The sequence below is a fragment of the Nilaparvata lugens genome, chromosome 2, assembly GCF_014356525.2.
Source record: "Nilaparvata lugens isolate BPH chromosome 2, ASM1435652v1, whole genome shotgun sequence".
Taxonomy (NCBI): Eukaryota; Metazoa; Arthropoda; class Insecta; order Hemiptera; family Delphacidae; genus Nilaparvata; species Nilaparvata lugens.
This window is the reverse complement of record NC_052505.1, coordinates 97,863,390-97,884,127: the sequence shown is the minus strand read 5'-3', so window position 1 is coordinate 97,884,127 and position 20,738 is coordinate 97,863,390. Positions and strand designations below refer to the sequence as shown.

General features: G+C 34.2%; 1 protein-coding gene and 1 long non-coding RNA gene across 2 annotated transcripts; both read left to right on the top strand.

Annotated features, from left to right (window-relative positions):
* Positions 1 to 1,065: 1,065 nt before the first annotated feature.
* Positions 1,066 to 4,853, top strand: LOC120350083. Its single transcript, XR_005570597.1, has 3 exons — positions 1,066 to 1,684; positions 2,989 to 3,107; positions 4,290 to 4,853. It is a non-coding gene; the product is annotated as an uncharacterized LOC120350083 (long non-coding RNA).
* Positions 4,854 to 6,438: 1,585 nt separating this feature from the next.
* LOC120349739 (serine/arginine repetitive matrix protein 1-like) lies at positions 6,439 to 7,416 on the top strand. Its single transcript, XM_039420300.1, has one exon. The coding sequence runs from the start codon at positions 6,439 to 6,441 to the stop codon at positions 7,414 to 7,416; it is 978 nt and encodes a 325-aa protein (XP_039276234.1).
* The last annotated feature ends 13,322 nt before the right edge of the window (positions 7,417 to 20,738 follow it).

The window sequence follows — 20,738 nt, the reverse complement described above, 5'->3', positions numbered from 1 at the left end:
CCCATGGAGTAACAAAAAAACGTGTTGAGAGACTTATAAATCTACTCCAACAGGGAAAAACACCGAAAGATAAACGTGGTAAAAATGCAAGTGCTAACACTATTTCCTGGGAAATTTGCCAGAAAATATTTGATCACATTTCATCTTACCCTGTAAAAAATCTCATTACACTGGTCGTGAAATAGAGTATTTGGATGCTCGTTTATCAGGTAAAACTATGTATGAAATGTTCAAATTAAAATACCCAGACTGTAATGTTACATATCAGTTTTATTGGCAGTATTTCAAAGCCAATTTCAATTTCAGATTTGGTAGGCCCCAAAAAGATACCTGTACAAAATGCGAAGAGCTTAAAGTTAAAGTTGGAAGTCCTTCTCTTTCTGAACCAGCTAAGAAAACTTATGTAGCTGAACCAATGATCCATAAGAGATTTTATTCAGCTCTTGAGGAAAATACTGAACTTTGCAGATCCAACAAAACAAACGGTATTGTCCCTTTCTTTTGACAATATGGCTACAGTTTCTCTACCTCACATTCCAATACAAGACATTTATTATTATTGTTTCATGAGACGTTAGCTTGGGTTTGCCCTCTACATCCCGCTCAGGGTATATCAAGACAATGTTCTCCTGCGCCTGAGGGACCCTTTTCAAGGAGGGGGCTCTGGGGATGTCCAACCGCGGCCGTCTTGCAGCCTCGGCAAAGGTCTGCCTAGCCCCTTGCCTAGGTTCTGCAAACTCTCCCCCTTAGAACCTCCAGTAGCTCCTCCCGGACAATCTGTCGAATAGAAGCTTTTAGATCCCCAGAACCCTCATATCTTCCACCTTTGGCTGATTTAGCCATCACCATTCCAGCCCGTCTTAGTTCATCCACCATTCCTTTACCAACTTCCAGTTCAATTTTATTTTTGTTTCCTCTTGCAGTAATGGTATCATCAAACCAGTTGTAAATCGCTTCAATTATCTTTGCTTCTATTGAACCCGTAGCCTTCTGTTTCTCATATTCTTTCAGTCTCTTTACTTGTTCTTGAAGATAGAGAATTGCCCTAGCTGCCTGTGTCTTAAGGTGTGTTTTCGTAACGGGCAGACGACAGAATTCACTTTAAATTAACATTGGTTCTTATGGGAGTATTCACCCATCGGCAGAAAGTTGAGCAGAAAAAAAGAACTGTTCAAATCAGAGACGAACTGTCGTTCATCTTGCCGTTCTTTATAAGGCCTATCAACACAATGCTATTTTGCTTCGACCGATCACTGCTCGTGAACCGTTTTGTCGAAAAAGAACTAATTTCGGGATTCTGTCGACGAGAACAGACAGCTTCGAATCACTTTTCTGCTCTGATCACGTGACACCGGCAGAATTATCTTTCTGTGGATCAGACGCCATGTTCTTTTTAACCTCAATCTTTAATTGTTGGATGGTTTGTTTTGATATTGGTTGTCAGATTTCGGATTGCTACTATTATACTGTGAAATTAATTTGCAGTGGAAAATTGAGGTATAAAATATTTCTATTGGTTTCTTTATTCTTATAATTTTTACAAGAGAAATTGAAAATGGATTTACAACAGAAAGGCGTGAAATTTTCGAAGTTCAAAGTTTTGTACTTTCCAGACCTGCACAACGAATTACCTATTTGAAAAATAGAATATGGTTAGAAATTGCTGATGTAATAGAGCATTCAAGTAAGTACACTTAAATTTCTCATAATAAAGTAGGCTAGATTTACCGTACACAATTATTTGATATAAATTTTATGAGTAGCCTACTAGCATGTTTACAATTTTTATTCAGGTAGCCCACTGTAGTAGGCCTTTAATAACCTAGTCTCTAGGCCTAAATTGCTATCTTTTTCATTTTTCAAGAGGTTAGAAGTTAACAAAAGTTTATTTATTTCTTTTTTTAATGTTTAATTTGTAGTATTTAATAATAATGTAAATCCTAGACTAGCTAGTTTGTGTATGGTAGAGAATTATCACAAGAAAGAGAGAAATCTAATCAACTGATTAGATTTAAACTCATTCAAGATTGATTGATTAGATTAACATTAAATAATCAGATTCAAAACATTATTCAACCAAGATAACATTTAGCATTTCATGCTAACAATCTTTTACACTTTCAGTAAGTTGGCCTAATCACAAAATACATTTTTTATAATGCAGCTAGTAGTTTTCACAAACAGATTTATTAAAAATAATATCATAATTTGACTTAGAAGTATTTCATTACATTCTAAGTCCTAAACTTCCATTATCCTTGTTGCACCTCAAAATATTGTAAACCCATAGTTTATCAAAATAATAACAAAACTAACCTGACTATTAGAACATTTACTTTGTCTTTGGTACCTATCTATGAATTAATCTTCTCTTAATTTATAATTCAAAATCACTTGGAAACAATATTAAATAGATTGTTATAACTTGATCAGAGTCAGTGTAATTGAATATTGAAAGACTGCCATTGGAAAAATATAAAATAGGTACTATTTTTCTGGTTGACCATTGCTACCAAACTCATTTAAACTACAATATTAATGTATTTGAAAAACTTATTCATGCTCTATTGATCGATATATTGCGTGATGCCAGGTATATCAATGTGAATAGTATAAATTAAAACAGGAGACACACAACATAGATAGATTAAAAACACTGAAAAACTTACATTATAATCGGAAATTTTTAAGGAACTGTGTCCCCTTTCTCAACCGAGCAGAGAGTGTAATGTAAGTTTTTCAGTGTTTTTAATCTATCTATGTCGTGTGTCACCTGTTTTAATTTATATTATAAAACTTTAAAGTGTTTTCTGTTATGTGCTATGAATGTAAGTATATACTTATAGTATTTATATCTAATGTAAATAGTTTATTGAGGCCCAGTTTACTTCTAATTTATTCAAAGTCCAAACTATGTCTTATCATTGATGATTAACTTCACATTATCTCCAAAATGAATATGCTGAAAGATTATGTTTCTTTTTTCAGGTACCATTTACAAACAAAATATTGAAGAGAATGTGCTCAAAGGAAATGCATATAAATTCTTTTTTGTTGACCAGGATGGAACAATTCTTTGGAACCTATACTTAGAATAAGTTAGTTAGGTAAGATAAAATTCCACTCATTTTTTAAACTTTATATAGGCGATGTCATTTTATACAGTTTCCCATTTTTTAAAAAGGTTTATCCACTTCAATGTTTTATTATCGATTTGATGGTAGATATTCAAATAGTAAGATTTAACTATGGTACGTGACTAAAATAATAGAAAAACTGGCTGAATTTTGAAATCATTAATAGCTTACAGGAAATCTTAATATTTCGAAACTACCTGAAACCACATGAGATCAAGATGGACAGTTGAGAAGAGTGCTTAAAAAACAATGTATTCACTTATCATTCAGGGAATAGAGTTATTCATAATATTTGGGATTCCTTCCATAAAGAAATAATTTATGTAACATTATCTAATAATGTGATAACATTACATCAATAATTTGATGTTAAAATTGTTTTTAAAACACTCTTCTCAACTGTCCATCTTGATCTTGAGTGGATGATGACTTTATAAATGACCATACATTAGAACTATGAATAGATGACTTCAAAAATTCACCCAGCAAGTGCTGGTAGAAAACACTGAATAATAGCTTTTAATGACAGTCATTCCACCTTTTAAAATTTATGATTAAATTCATGGATGAAATACCCACATTGTTCTGAGAGAGATTTATGTATTTGCAGTTTGGTATTCATTTTCAAATCACTTAGTTCTACTTATAATGTTGTAGATAATCATCATTTCAGATTAAGCAATTAATTTATTGATTATTTCCATTTGTTTCATTAAACTTGTTTCTCTAAATGTAGAACTAAAAATTACTTTATGCAGTACATTTTGGAAGACTTAAGTAAACCAAACGGTCGAGAAGTAGGCCTACTGACCACAGAAATAAATAAATAATTGTTCATGGTATCCAAAAATATATTGTTCACCAACAAGTTCTTTTGATCTAGGGGCACACTGATTAATCCCAATTCCTGCATGGAGATTTATTTATTCAATCATTCAGAATTACACAACTAACAGATTGATGCTAATAATAATTCAACTGAATGTTGGTTTATTGGAATTTCTCATATAATATTACTTTGTCATTATTGGAGGGTTCCTTCCCAAGAAATATAATTAAAAACTTATACAGATTACAATCAATTTCAGAATTCACTTTGCAAAGTTTTTTTTTATAATGAATAATAAATTATCTATAACTTTTTGATTTCAGGCCTAGTGATGTACCAGCCAGAAGTAGAGGATGACAAAGAAAATCAACTATGGATAATATTCCATGGATATGATTCATGTATGATGTAGTAGCCTACAGAAGAAAGAGATGGACTAATCTAAGAAATATATTCATTTTTTCAGTACATCTTGATGTGTTTATTTCATGTTATTCATAATAATATCTTCTTTTTCTGATCGCTCCTGCTAACTGCTTCAATTCAGGTAGTTTTGAAGAAAACAGCAAGTGACATGAAATTAATAAAATATGTTTTAATTGTTTATACTTGAGGGATTTTTAAATCTATAACCCAAAAGCATCGAACTCTTATTAACAACTTTATTGGTTCTGTATGTCTTCTGCTTTTTTGGAACTAATAAAATTATTTAACATTGCTGACTGGCAAATGCTATAGGTAACACGTAGTTAAATAATAGACTTGAATTGGATATAAAATAGGGTATCACAATTATTATGTATTGTATTAAGAATTAAGTAATAGTACTTATTTACTGCATTGAAGGGGTAATAATTCTTTGAATATGAAAAATAACTTAAGCAAAAGTTGAAAATATGATGTTCCAAGCCACATCAAATATAATCACTTTCAATTCTACCTTCTAGGCTATATTTCCAAGGTTTTGATTAAAATTGATAAGCTTTTAGAACATTATAGTGAATAAGGAGTTTGAAAGGCTACTCTAATTCTAATTAATACCCTAATAAAATATTAATTTTAATAGGGCAACTTTAATGGTTAATTGTAGAAAATAACTAGTAGGCCTACCCTAAAATATTCAAAATAAGCATGACCAGTTTCTAATTATGTCATTGTCAAGAGAGTCCTTATTGAAAATGTCGAAACTAATCATGTTTCATTTTGGAATATCACAAGGGTACTAGTTACCTTCTATAATTAATAAATATTCATCCATTTTAAAATAGGCTATGTGTTATTTAAAGTACCATAACAGAACTCGTTTATTAAAGCAAGATATAGTTATCTCAACAATAATTATTAGAATTAGTTCGCCTGTTTGAATACACTTTGTACATGTCATATGTGTTAATCTATAATAATAATAATTTCCAATATTCGTATAGCTTTTACTGGTGAAGAGTCCCTAATTGAACATTGCCTGAGAAGGCATATTGATTTAGGCAGTCAATTGGCCTCACGATTCTTATACATGATTGTATATCAGCCGGGACCGTACCCATCCAATGATCAAAAAGGGGACTGCTAAAATAAAATTGCCTAAAAAACGTTTACAATATTGATATCCCTTGGTGTAATATATCCCATAGATTCCAAAAATGCCAAAATTAAAGCACTTATTTATTATTTATTTATTGATTTTTTTCGATAGAGCTTCAATAGGCCTTTGAAGTTGAATACGGTACTCATAGTAGGTAGGCCTACCTATAAACGATGTGATTCAAAGAACATGCATTGACTCTGAAGGCAATTGATTCTAGTTAATAAAATAATTATAATAATATCTTATTAATAATGGAATGCTTCTAGTTAATAAAATAATATCTTATTAATAATGAAATACAATCAGTTACTTCAAATAATTTACCCTTACAAATTTCAAGCATAGGAAATGAAAAGTTAACTCTTAGATTGACATGCCTATAAAGCATAGAATTTTGCATAATTATTGAAGTAACTAATAATTGTGGAAAAGTTATCTGAGTTTTAAAAAGCAATTAATTCACTTTATTGAATTAAATCTCCAATAATCATTTCAGAATTACCTTTTGGACAACCCAAAAAGTTCATTACCCATAACACATAAAGCAAAATTCATGTCAAAGAACTAGTTCTTTGAATGTTACTGTTTCTGCCCGCCTGGGTGCGCTGCAATCGATTCTGCTTCTGCCCGTTACGAAAACACAGCTTCAAATGTTGAGCCTTCACTTCCATTCTTCCGCCTGGTTAGTTTTACACTTTCCTCCATTACTCTAACCAGACTTCCACACTGGGCCTCTTCATCAACTGGCATATATTGGGCTCTTGGCACGCTTCGCCCGTCGTTCGGATACATTACTCCCACACAAGATTCTACTATGTATTTAATTCCGATCCCCAGACAGCCAACAGCACTATGCCAATTCCGATCCCCAGACAGCCAACAGCACTATGCCAATTCCGATCCCCAGACAGCCAACAGCACTATGCCAATTCCGATCCCCAGACAGCCAACAGCACTATGCCAATTCCGATCCCCAGACAGCCAACAGCACTATGCCAATTCCGATCCCCAGACAGCCAACAGCACTATGCCAATTCCGATCCCCAGACAGCCAACAGCACTATGCCAATTCCGATCCCCAGACAGCCAACAGCACTATGCCAATTCCGATCCCCAGACAGCCAGCAGCACTATGCCAATTCCGATCCCCAGACAGCCAACAGCAATATGCCAATTCCGATCCCCAGACAGCCAACAGCAATATGCCAATTCCGATCCCCAGACAGCAACAGCACTATGCCAATTCCGATCCCCAGACAGCCAGCAGCACTATGCCAATTCCGATCCCCAGACAGCCAACAGCAATATGCCAATTCCGATCCCCAGACAGCCAACAGCAATATGCCAATTCCGATCCCCAGACAGCCAACAGCACTATGCCAATTCCGATCCCCAGACAGCCAACAGCACTATGCCAATTCCGATCCCCAGACAGCCAACAGCACTATGCCAATTCTGATCCCCAGACAGCCAACAGCACTATGCCAATTCCGATCCCCAGACAGCCAACAGCACTATGCCAATTCCGATCCCCAGACAGCCAACAGCACTATGCCAATTCCGATCCCCAGACAGCCAACAGCACTATGCCAATTCCGATCCCCAGACAGCCAACACAGCACTATGCCAATTCCGATCCCCAGACAGCCAGCAGCACTATGCCAATTCCGATCCCCAGACAGCCAACAGCACTATGCCAATTCCGATCCCCAGACAGCCAGCAGCACTATGCCAATTCCGATCCCCAGACAGCCAACAGCAATATGCCAATTCCGATCCCCAGACAGCCAACAGCAATATGCCAATTCCGATCCCCAGACAGCCAACAGCACTATGCCAATTCCGATTTTCCACACAGTCACTGAAAAACGAAGCAATAGCCTCCCTGTCTGATAATCTGATGTCTTCCGCACATTCCGCGTAATGATAAGCCAGGTCGTGAATCTGCGCTATGGCATCATCAGTATCAGCCGGTGGCACCTATCCCAGAGGCCCTCTCCCCTCGCACAACGAGTCCCTGTCCAGCCCAACAAACTTCCACTAGTGAGAGCCAACTGATCCCACTATGGTGCTGACTATGACCACCGCTACATACAATGACCCTGAATCCTATCTTTTAATGTATCCTAACAACTAATACCGGATAAAAGTTCACTTATTCTAAAAGATCACCAACACAATACAGGACCAAACAAGACCACAAGGTCGCCAACACAATTATAGGAACCAACAAAAAAGAAACAAGACCACAAGGTCACCAACACAATTATAGGAACTAACAAAAAGAAACAAGACCACAAGGTCACCAACAAGGATCACAACCCTGGAACATAAAGTATTAGCTTCAACAAAAATCTTATTACACAGCCTTATAACTAACAATGACAGTACATCCAGTGCAACACAATGCACTCAATAGCTATGGAAACAGAAAGAAAAAAATTACAAGTCCAAAAAATGATGACTCGGTAAATACAGGGATATTTTGTTCACCTATTATTCCCCTTATTTTTTTATTATTCCCACACAGGGAATTATTATTTCCCTCCTGAATGGTTGGCCTGCTCTCCCACTCTTAATATCCCTACTCCTGCTAAAGCTATCCCCTCTCACAAACTTCTCCCACCACCAGTACTCCCACTCAGCAGTCCAATATTGCGCAAACTGTATATATTGCGCAAGCAACTGTATAAATTGTATATTATTGCGCAAGCAACAGTCAGTATGACCTGCAGTAACCCCACCAGTCAGCACTATTAGAGTTTCCCAGACTAAAAATGTTGTCTATGTAGCAGAGCAGCTGGCCAAACTGCTGACCAAAGACAGAGGTCACTGCCCAATGCCTATAGCATAGGCAATAATACTAGTTACTATGAATTAATTCCTAACCTATAATATAATGACAATTATTGACTAACTACATTTTTTTTTCATTTTTTTCATCCCACTGACCACCTATGAAAGGGGTATAAGGATTTGTCAATTATAATCTAAGTCGTCAATCTTTGCATTCTATAATGCAAAAAGAATTCCTCACTGGAATAAGGACAAACCTGCAACAACTCCTCCCTCACCTTAATTCTGAACTTTTCACCTGTAAGAGCCTTTATGCGTGTTGGCAATGAATTATAAAGCCGAATTCCTGCACTCTTTACCCCCTCTCATACATACCAGTTCGATGAATGTCGTCTCTGAGGTTTTGTCTATATCTGGTATTGTATGAGTGGAACAACTCTCCTGTATTGAACCTATCTTTATTCCTATCAATAAAACAAAGAGCCTCTAAAATATATACACCTGGTAGTGGGAGAATCTTCAACTCTTTGAAATAATCTCTACAACTTGCTCTAATAGATTCACCCACCATCACTCTAACTGCCCACTTTTGGATCCTAAATATATGTATTGCATGAGTTGAATTGCCCCAAAATATAACGCCCTATGAAAGAAGAGAATGGAACACAGCAAATAAACACTTCCTGCATCCAGCAATTTCTTCACGGTTCTAAGAACAAATACTGCTGAGTTTAGTTTGCTTTTTAGCTGGTCTAAATGAGGTCGCCAGGAGAGTTCATAGTCCAGCACTACTCCGAGTACCTTTGCCTCGTTTGCTGAACCTATGTTTCCATCTCTCGTATCCAATACTGCTTCCCGAGCCGTCCTGAATGGAATCTGCTTAGTCTTATTGTAATTTAGTACCAACATATTTGAGGCCAGCCATTCTTCTAGTTTCTGAAGAGCTCTTCTACTTTCAGATTCCATGTCATGCTGACTGTTACTTTTCAATAAAATACTTACATCATCAGCGTATAAAACACAGTGTGCTGGCTCAAGGTGTGGTGGCAAGTCGTTAATATATAGAAGGAAAAGCAAAGGACCAAGGACTGATCCCTGAGGGACCCCATTAATTACACCAAGCTCAAGGACTTATTCTAATTAATTTCAATACTATAAATTAACTAAACAATTGAATCCTATAGGAAATGTTCAATGAATTTCAATTAACATTGAGAGATTATAATCAGTCTAGGAAAAACACTTTTAGTTTTAGCCCAATATCCAATGCTAAATTGAGTCAATTCAATTCAATATTCCACTAAATATTTTTTTTAAAAAGCCCCCTGAGGGCCTGGGCTTAGCCCAGTGCTTACCCGAATCACTACTCACTATTATCTCACCTCAACTTTCTGGTTAATTACACATTCACTTGTAGTACTATAACATTCCAAACTAATACACTGTTAATAACTAGTGACAGCAACAATACGGGAGCTCCTACTAGACGTCTGTCCGGTTCAGCTGCCGAACACCAACTTAAAGTAGCAGATATTAAGCGTCACCGACCTCGTGAAGACAAAGCCACACCTCGCCCTAGACGTGCTTTTTCGTATTCTATTACAGTAAGCAATAAAAATGTTACATTGTGCCAAGCAGCGTTTACAGCTGCATTAAATATTAAGCGTGATCGCCTAACATGCAAAGTGCAACAGCCGTACAAGCCTATAACTGATGGTCGAGGAAGACATGGAAACCAAAAACGCACTTCTGCAGGTATTTTGAATAAAGTGCACCAATACTTGACAAACATTCCTAATATTGAGTCACACTACTGTAGATTAGAATCTCGTTTAAACAATTTTTTGTACCCTCAATTGTGAAACTTCACAAGTATTTTTTGAATGAAAATCCAGATGTACAACTCTCATGTGAAATTTTCCGCCGAATTTTCAATGAAGACTTCAACTTCACATTTGGGGTTCCCAAAAAAGACATCTGTAAAGTTTGTAGTTGATTTGGAGACTGCAAAAGATAAAGAGAAAGAGAGTATTATTTCTCAGCGTGATGCTCACCATAAATTTTCTTTGAAAGAATGAAGCTGTACAAGCATGATAATGAGGGTAATAATCCCAATACAGTAGCCGTATGTTTCGACTTTCAGAAGAACCTCCCATTGCCTATAACAAATATTCAAGATGAATACTTCAAGCGCCAGTTATGGATACACAATTTTGGAATACATAATATTCCAACCAGGAGTGCCACTATGTATTTGTATTCTGAACACTATGCCACAAAAGGACCTGATGAAGTCTTAACATGTTTGGAGGATTTCATTGAGAACAACAAAACAGATGAAATGTAAAATTTGGTTTTATTCTGTGATAACTGTTTGTCTCAAAACAAAAACCTATATTTATTCATGTACCTTGTGTGTTAGAAGAATTTATTCATGATAATATTTATTATAACTGTTTTTCTCAAAACTAAAACCGATATTTATTCATGTACCTTGTGTGTTAGAAGAATTTATTCATGATAATATTTATTATAACTGTTTTTCTCAAAACTAAAACCGATATTTATTCATGTACCTGTGTGTTAGAAGAATTTATTCATGATAATATTTATTATAACTGTTTTTCTCAAAACTAAAACCGATTTATTCATGTACCTTGTGTGTTAGAAAAATTTATTCATGATAATATTTATTATAACTGTTTTTCTCAAAACTAAAACCGATATTTATTCATGTACCTTGTGTGTTAGAAGAATTTATTCATGATAATATTATATAAGTGTTTTTCTCAAAACTAAAACCGATATTTATTCATGTACCTTGTGTGTTAGAAGAATTTATTCATGATAATATTTATTATAACTGTTTTTCTCAAAACTAAAACCGATATTTATTCATGTACCTTGTGTGATAGAAGAATTTTTGACTCTGTGGAAATTGTATATCCCATACAAGGCCATGCATCAGACTCAGATTTTGGAGCAATAGACAAACTACGTCTCAAAAAAGAAAAAGTTTATAGTCCAGATGAATACGTCAATCATCACATAATCAATAAGTTTATATAGCTTAGTAGGCTATTAATCGATTGACTGAAAACTAGAATCGAGCACTAACTTATCAGTCGAGGCCAATCAAATTCAATTCTAATGAAGTATCTCATCCTTCTTACATCTTAAAAAAATGATACTACCTTTTTTACAAAAAAAAAAATGTAGTTCATAAAAGCATAATCTCAGCCTCATGAACTATGAAATTACCTTTAAATTTGTTAATGTATAGTCAAAACTAGAATCGAGCACTCACTTATTGGTCGAGGCCAATCGAATTCAATTCTGATAAAGTATCTCATCCTTCTTACATCTTAAAAAAATGATACTACCTTTTTTACAAAAAAAAAATGTAGTTCATAAGCATAATCTCAGCCTCATGAACTATGAAATTACCTTTACATTTTTTAATGTTTAGTCAAAACTAGAATCGAGCACTCACTTATTAGTCGAGGCCAATCGAATTCAATTCTAATAAAGTATCTCATCCTTCTTACATCTTAAAAAAATGATACTACCTTTTCTACAAAAAAAAATGTAGTTCATAAAAGCATAATCTCAGCCTCATGAACTATGAAATTACCTTTAAATTTGTTAATGTATAGTCAAAACTAGAATCGAGCACTCACTTATTAGTCGAGGCCAATCAAATTCAATTCTAATAAAGTATCTCATCCTTCTTACATCTTAAAAAAATGATACTACCTTTTTTACAAAAAAATGTAGTTCATAAAAGCATAATCTCAGCCTCATGAGCTATGAAATTACCTTTAAATTTTTTAATGTTTAGTCAAAAATAGAATCGAGCACTCACTTATTAGTCGAGGCCAATCGAGTTCAATTCTAATAAAGTATCTCATCCTTCTTACATCTTAAAAAAAATGATACTACCTTTTTTAACAAAAAAAAAATTTTATTTCCTAAAAGCATAATCTCAGTTCATGAACTATGAAATTACCTTTAAATTTTTTAATGTATAGTCAAAACTAGAATCGAACAATCACTTATTGGTCGAGGCCAATCGAATTCAATTCTGATAAAGTATCTCATCCTTCTTACATCTTCAAAAAATGAAAAAATGATACTACCTTTTTTAACAGAAAAAAATTGTATTTCCTAAAAGCATAATTTCAGCCTCATGAAGTATGAAATTACCTTAAAATTTTTGATGTATAGTCATAATACTGTATGTTATAGTAGTTTTGATTTTGCTCAAATGAAATATCTTACGGTTTTCAAGATGTGCAGTGTTACTAGACTTCTGAAATAAATACTAATTCATATTGGATATATGAACTTTGAACCAGAAACACCAGCGATGGGAACTTCAGCTTGAGTACTCCTCCAAGAATTATTATCCAATATTGATTTTATTTGTATACATTTAATTGTTCATTGTACAAGTATTATTAACTTGTATGAAATAACTATCTAATACCAAGGTTTTAATAGTATAAGCTCAATTGTACAGTCTGCAGGCTCTTGCACCGAGAACTGACATTATTGGCTTTGAGAGAAAGGATAAAAAACATACTCCATGGAGTTGAGTTATGTGGAGATACTGATCCTCCTGAAATGATGGCAGCTTTTAATGTTTGAGCAACATAATTGTAGAATGTCAATTTTTTATGAATACACTGCATGTGGGAGCAAAAATGATTGGGTACACAGAAGAACAGGCTTCATCTTTTGACAAAATAAAGGCGTTGAGAGTGCCACAAAGGTACAAGTCCATGCCGCTATGCAAGCAGCCAGTGCTCCAGCAAGAGGCGGCTTGGCAACACAGCCACATGTCAATAAGTGAATAAATAAAATATGAATTTAAATGTGACTCCGAATGAACTTCTTTTACCTCAACTTCAATCATCAAACCCTCCAAATTGTACTCTTTCACTATCCGCACACATCTCTTGGACTTCAAACACAAATTCGATGGGACACCTACTGAAATTTGATTATTAAAATAATTCAACCAGATCATAGTTTTTATGTTATTTTACTATGTATAATATTGACTGGATCGCTTTTGAGTCATCACATATTATAGAAGTGACAAAGCCTATAGTAACTGTTTACTTAATGGCAAATAAAGTTCTACTCTAGCATTTGCAATTCATTTCAATGTAACCAGGCACGCCTATAGTCCAGGCGCTGGCTTACATTGAGCATACATGAGAGAGGCAGAGAATTTGACTTCGGATTATTGTTAGGGGGTCTTTAGTGTATATGAAACTCGATGTCGTCACGTCCCAGGGTGGTCGACAGCTTGGAGGGGAGAGGGGTAAGTTGTAAAAAACGCGCGTTTATAAAATCGCCTGTCCTGCAGTTACTATTCATAGTACAGCTTTTAATTTTTTCTCAATATTATGTACACATAACTGGCTTTCAATGTGGTCCTATACATTTTTGCGATAAACCGCATAGTTTTTCCGTAAAAAAATAAAATATCTCGAAAAATATATTTTTTTATTATGGACTTTTTGTTATTTCTCGAATATTCAAGTAATTAACCGACTTAGAGGAAAAGGCTCCCAATAAACGTTGTAGGCCGTTTCTTGCTGAATCCAATGATATATATAGTTTGAGGGTTACGATCATAGATGCGGCGGTGAGAGGGGGATAAGTAGCACTGTTACGCTGCGGCGCGATCCTCCCCCATGATTAATGCGCGTAATGGCCTGTCTATCGCATCGCTCCTACTAGTCTAAGCATTCAAATTATGTATTTCAGGAACGCTATCTCATGTATTTTCGGTCGCTGAACACGATTTTTCAACTCTCAAGCCTTAATAATCGATAATTCTCATCATAATATACTAATTATGGTTAAAATTACAAACTTCATCTCATTTCATTATTTATGATTACATTGTAATGATAAACCATCCTGTTAGGAATCCTAATGTGTTTCTCAGTCGATAAAAAACTGATATTCCATTAGGAGAGAATAATTATTCGATTTAGTTCAATGATCACGTTGGAATTGCGAAAGTCAAGTAATGGAGTAAGTTAAACAAGTAATATAGGCAACCCCATATAGAGCACCGTGTAAAAGGAGTAAAATATTTTCTTTATATAAATTCACAGTTGAAGCACAAATAATGCCAATTACTCCCATGTGATATGACTAAATATTTGATTACAAAGGAAATACAGCTCTAAAGCTGCGTTTACACCAGAGTTATTAAGGAGATGTTAATATAACTTAATCTTTATAGATTCTATTAGATTGAACATAACTTATCATACATATGATGGACATATGTGTTTGCCAAGTTCCGTACAATCTAATAGAATCTATAGAGTAAGTTATTTAACTGAGTTTGACTGATTGTCTTGGGGGTGGTACTTGAATGAAAGTGGAATGAGAGATATCTTTGTTGAATTTGAAATATTTGGAGAGAATACTGTTGGAAATCTATTGAGGGGAGATCAGTATAATTAAGGTGTGAGAGCAAGCAATCAATTCAATGAAACAGCTACAAGGACTCATGAACGGTTCAAATATGAGAGATTGTCAAAGTATATTTGAAAGAAGTCAGGAGCTATTTGTGGAGTTTTTTAGAATCAAAATCAATGACTACTTGAAATTTATGACTGATTATTGTAACATAGCTTAAATTATATTAAATTGTATTCATGCTCATAAGGAAGGACTCTGGTACTGCACATAGAAACTGTACGAGAAAAGATCCCATACTTTTTTCATTCAATCACAAAAACTATGTTATAAAGTCTGTGTTATATCTAGAAAATATGAAAAATACCCATAGAAGTAGAAAATAATTTCCAATAAGAAACATTAATCTATACAGTCAATACATTGACTCTCTGTCAAATGAAACCTTGAAAATTTAATAAATGTGACAACCGATCATGCTTTGGAGCAAACCCTCATTCGATCATCCAAAACTGAGTGATTGGAATAGCTAGTTCTTCAAATGCTTTCCTAAAATGGCTGCTACTATATAAATAAATCTTCCATCAAAGATATTCTGTTCAAGTATGTTGACATTATTATGGATATCACTGGAGATTGTGAAGAAAGTCATCCAATGAAGTAAAACAAGAATAATGAGAGGTGAGAATGATTTCCAGAAGCATAATCTTCTCAAGAGAACATAACATTTTTCTTCAAGACTCTGATGGACAACAGAATCTGCATAATGTTATCAATAGTCTGGAAGCAAGTGAAGAAGTGTGTGATTCTCTTTTGAACGTATAGAAAGAAATAGTTATTCGGTCTCCAACGATTTTTATCTGAACATAGTTGTGGCAAATTGTAAAAGTGTATTCTCACCTATAAAAAGAAACAGAGTTCTTTCATTCTCCACGATGCAATCAAACAAAAATCCTAGTCTTAGTTAATTCTAGAACAAAAAGATCTGATCTCTGTATTTTTACTAGGTAGCTGTTTAAAGATAATTCAGCATTGAAGTTTTAGTGCAGCATGCATTTCTACAATAACCGCAATCTCTGTCAACATCTGATGGATATTTGAAAAAAAACTCTTAATCTCACTTGGCCCATAAAATTGTAAGTGAAACTAGTTGTGGATTTGACTAAATCCCTAAATATCGTTGACAAATTCGCATAATGATGACATGGCTCTCCTGAATTCAACTCCTACTTCACTTTTCAAAACTTCAATACGCTGCAAGATTATGGAAACTTTGTGATGAGAAGAGTTATGAAAATTCTCAATAAAGATGGAGTGATACAGGTGGACATAGCTTTTCATGTCTGTGGTCTAAAATCAAACAAAGGTAGTGAACATATTAGAAGCAGCAGAGTAAAAGAATCACTCCAATAATATGCTCTCCAAACCATCGAGACTTGATTTCTAAATCTGTGGCAGAGATTTATTAATGTGACATGCAAGAATCTATAAAGGAATAATCCATACGTTAGCTACGTGCAGGAATACATAATTCATTCATTTGTGGATAAAATTACAAATCATATAAATATGTTTGGGAATGAAAACAGGCATGGCCCAAAACTATTCGAATCCCAAATTTTGATACTGAATAACTTGTTACCATTTCAAAACAGTCTACCATAAACAGTCTACAAAACGGGAATACCATAATGGATGAATCAATCAAAAGTTAGTGAATATCATTATAATAATACTGTTAGAAATAATATGGATGAATATTTAAATTTTCATTTCATTTTGATTTGACACATATCTATTATTATATTGGATATAATTTCTCAAAAGTTCACGACAAACTGAAGATTCACGAAAGATTAACATTTCCATACTAAACTTAATCATTATGATAATGAATGAATGATGAATTCCATTTCCACCATGAAGAACTAAGAAATTCCACAAATATTTCTTGGAAATTAACTGACCACTATATCAAGTAAGCGTGGCCAGTGTGCAATTAATATATAATTTAGCCTGCAGCGCATCACAATAAATTATTTGAGATAAAAACAATAGAACATAAACATATATGAATATTATCTTTATTCTATCCTAATATATTTCTTGAAACCCAAGTTTCGTTCATTTCAAACAGTCATTCTTAGTTTCTTTGCAGAATGAGATGAAGTTTGTAATTTTGACCATAATTAGTATATTATGATGAGAATTATCAATTATTAAGCTTGAGAGTTGAAAAATCGTGTTCAGCGACCGAAAATACATAAGATAGCGTTCCTGAAATACATAATTTGAATGCATAGACTAGTAGAGCGATGCGATAGACAGGCCATTACGCGCATTAATCATGGGGGAGGACCGCGCTGCAGCGTAACAGTGCTACTTATCCCCCTCCCACCGCCGCATCTATGATCGTAACCCTCAAACTATATATATCATTGGATTCAGCAAGAACGGCCTACAACGTTTATGGGAGCCTTTTCCTCTAAGTCGGCTAATTACTTGAATATTCGAGAAATAACAAAAAGTCCATAATAAAAAAATACACTTTTCGAGATATTTTATTTTTTTACGGAAAAACTATGTGATTTATCGCAAAAATGTATAGGACCACATTGAAAGCCAGTTATGTGTACATAATATTGAGAAAAAATTAAAAGCTGTACTATGAATAGTAACTGCAGGACAGGCGATTTTATAAACGCGCGTTTTTTACAACTTACCCCCCTCCCCCCCAAGCTGTCGACCACCCTGGGACGTGACGACATCGAGTTTCATATACACTAAAGACCCCCTAACAATAATCCGAAGTCAAATTCTCTGCCTCTCTCATGTATGCTCAATGTAAGCCAGCGCCTGGACTACTACTCAAACATCAATACTAACATCACCATATTAAATGTGAAAAGCAAAGGACATCAATTAAATACAATAGAACAATTTTAAATTTATTAAGTCACCATCCTTGACAAAAATAACATATTGAATGAACAAGAAAACTTTAAATCAAACAAACTTCTTGACTACATAATGAAACCAAACCCAAATATTCTTCCTAACCAAAAAATATTCCCAACCATCCATTGTTGAAAATGGACACTTGCCGTTCAAAAGTACTCCAGTAAACAATTAAGTTGCTTATCAACTTAATAATGACTGAACGTGGTTGTAAAAAAACATCAAAACCGTGTGTTCATACATCACAGCTCAGAATGGATCAACAAACCATCAACTAAAAAACCTTCTTGATATTATTGATGAAGAGACAATAAAACCATTAAATTGTTGTAATTTCACTTTTTGTGTAGTTGAGAAGTTTATATTGTGGTAATTATTCATATTGAATGAAAAAGACTAAGAAAATGTCAAAAACCATAGATTTAAAGACCGGTTTCGGTTACTACACCATTGTCAATCTCCAACCAATTGTTTATCAGAGATTGACAATGGTGTAATAACCGGAACCGGTCTTTAAATCTGTAGTTTTTGACAATTTCTTAGTCTTGTTCATTCAAAATTGTTGTAATTATTTATTGCTTATTTAGATTGTGATTTTATTGATATCCATTGCTATCTTAACAACTTGGCACAAACTTTCTAAATCAAATAAATGTAATACTGGAGTAGATGATAATCGAGTTAATTACATTATTCACAACAAATGAATCCATGATTGTCATGTAATACTTAATATATTTTATTTTTGAAGCTGAGGATAGCTTCACACTCAGAGGGGAGAAGTTACATCTGGCAGCCCCCTATATAATGCTGATGTAGTGGTGCATTGTTATTACTAGATATTAGTTGAGTCAATTTTTCAAGTCAGTCTGTTGCCAGAGCTCATAGAGCGCATATCGCCTGTAATCTTGATTCGGTCTATTAATATGTTGAAATAAAAAATTCTCTTCAAAAGCCGGTTGGTTATTCGCTTATAACAGTTCATTAACTTAATATCAAACCTGAGGATGGCAACCCAACCAAAAGATCTCGTACCATTCAAACGAAAAACTTGAAAAATATAGTGATAATCTTCAATTTATAAATAATTCTCTTTAAAAGCCGGTTGGTTATTCGCTTATAACAGTTCATTAACTTTATATCACAACCTGAGGATGGCAACCCAGCCAAAAGATCTCGTAACATTCAAACAAAAAACTTGAAAAATATAGTGCTAATCTTCAATTTATGAATAATTATCTTTCGAAGCCGGTTGGTTATTCGCTTATAACAGTTCATTAACTTGATATCACAACCTGAGGATGGCAACACAGCCAAAAGATCTCGTACCATTCAAACTAAAAGCTTGAAAAATATAGTGATAATCTTCAATTTATCAATAATTCTCTTTAAAAGCCGGTTGGTTATTCGCTTATAACAGTTCATTAACTTAATATCACAACCTGAGGATGGCAACCCAGCCAAAAGATCTCTTACCATTCAAACCAAAATCTCCAAAAATAGAGTGCTAGTCTTTATTTTATTCATAGTCGAATATAGTGAATTCATAGTCGCAGTCCAAGATGCAATACAAAATTGCTGAGTAGAAGATGTTTTATGATATAAAAAGAGTACGGTACTTATTTTATTTCATCATGAGAAAAAATTACCTTCGGTTATACGATTGGTGTGAGTCATGAATGAAGTTAGACTACTGGTAGGTAGCTTGCAAACAGTAGATGGCAGATAGGGCAGAACAAGAGGTAATGAATGCTATTCTAAGCACTCATCCATCCCCAACACTTGAATCATTTTTGAAACCGTCAAACTACACCCAAGTGTAGCCAAATAGAATGCTGCAGAAATTTGAAAAATGGTGAAAACTGTAACTGTCATTGCTATAAATGAATGGCCATTCATTCATCATAGCGGGGTGAAAACGCCATTTCACATAACTATGATTTTGGAACTACAATCAATGAAAATCTAAACTAAACTAACTTGAATACAAATAGTGACTAGTAAAATTGAATAGACAAGTTACCACAATATCTTATGATTCCTGTGCGCTTTTCATCAATTTTAATGACTGGATATATAGATAGAAGATAATGAATTACTTTCAACAAAAGTACATCATTGCCTTCACAATTATCACTACCATTGATTAAATTACCAAGTAACAAACAAACATGTAAGAGATGATCTCTTAAACATTTGAACAGTTTGCTCAGTGAAAGTTTGAACTAAACCGGAACAGCTGCCGATTTAAACTAGAAATGTGCAACCTCATATTGCATGAATGCTCATTGGGGAAAGAGCATCATGTAGTAATGTTTAGACTTAAGGCCTTGGAGGAAGGAAGGTGTGGAGGAACGGTTAGGAAAGGGAAGTGTAGATCAGAAATTCAGAGTCGGCCATCTTGCATACACAAAACATTGATTTTGTCATGCAAGTGTGTGTTAATTGAAGTCGTAATAATTTGGCTTATATCATGAATTTTTGAAAAAAATATTATCATGGTTGCGTGTGCAGCTTATGGTTGTACAAATCGCCAAGGGAAAACCTAACATCACTTTCCATATGTAAGTAAATTATCTATTACGAATCATAGTAGCCTACTCTACAAAACTAGCCCATAGCAAAAATTCATTATTTCTGCTGCCTTTTTGCTGCTTTTTAAAAAGGCTTAGGCTTTTTTTTACATTTTATGACCAACCATATTAACTAAATCCTCAAAATTGCTTTATTACAGTCATTAAAGGAGTGACCGTATCCGAGTGGGCTAAGCGCTGGCTTGCTAACCCTAGATTTTTTACTTGTTTACAAAATTACGTACTTAGGTTACTATTAAGTCTAGTTAACTTAAAAAAATTACTTTGAATAATATGTTGAAAATATACGTCTCTTTATGAGAGTGAACGATCGAGTATTGTTGGAAGTTAAGTAAGAGAACTATTCAAGATTGAATCTGTTTTTTGCTTATAAGAATTCAAATAATAGC

Coding starts and splice junctions, on each gene's coding strand:
- LOC120349739 (XM_039420300.1), top strand. CDS start 6,439: ATGCCAATTCCGATCCCCAGACAGCCAACAGCACTATGCCAATTCCGA.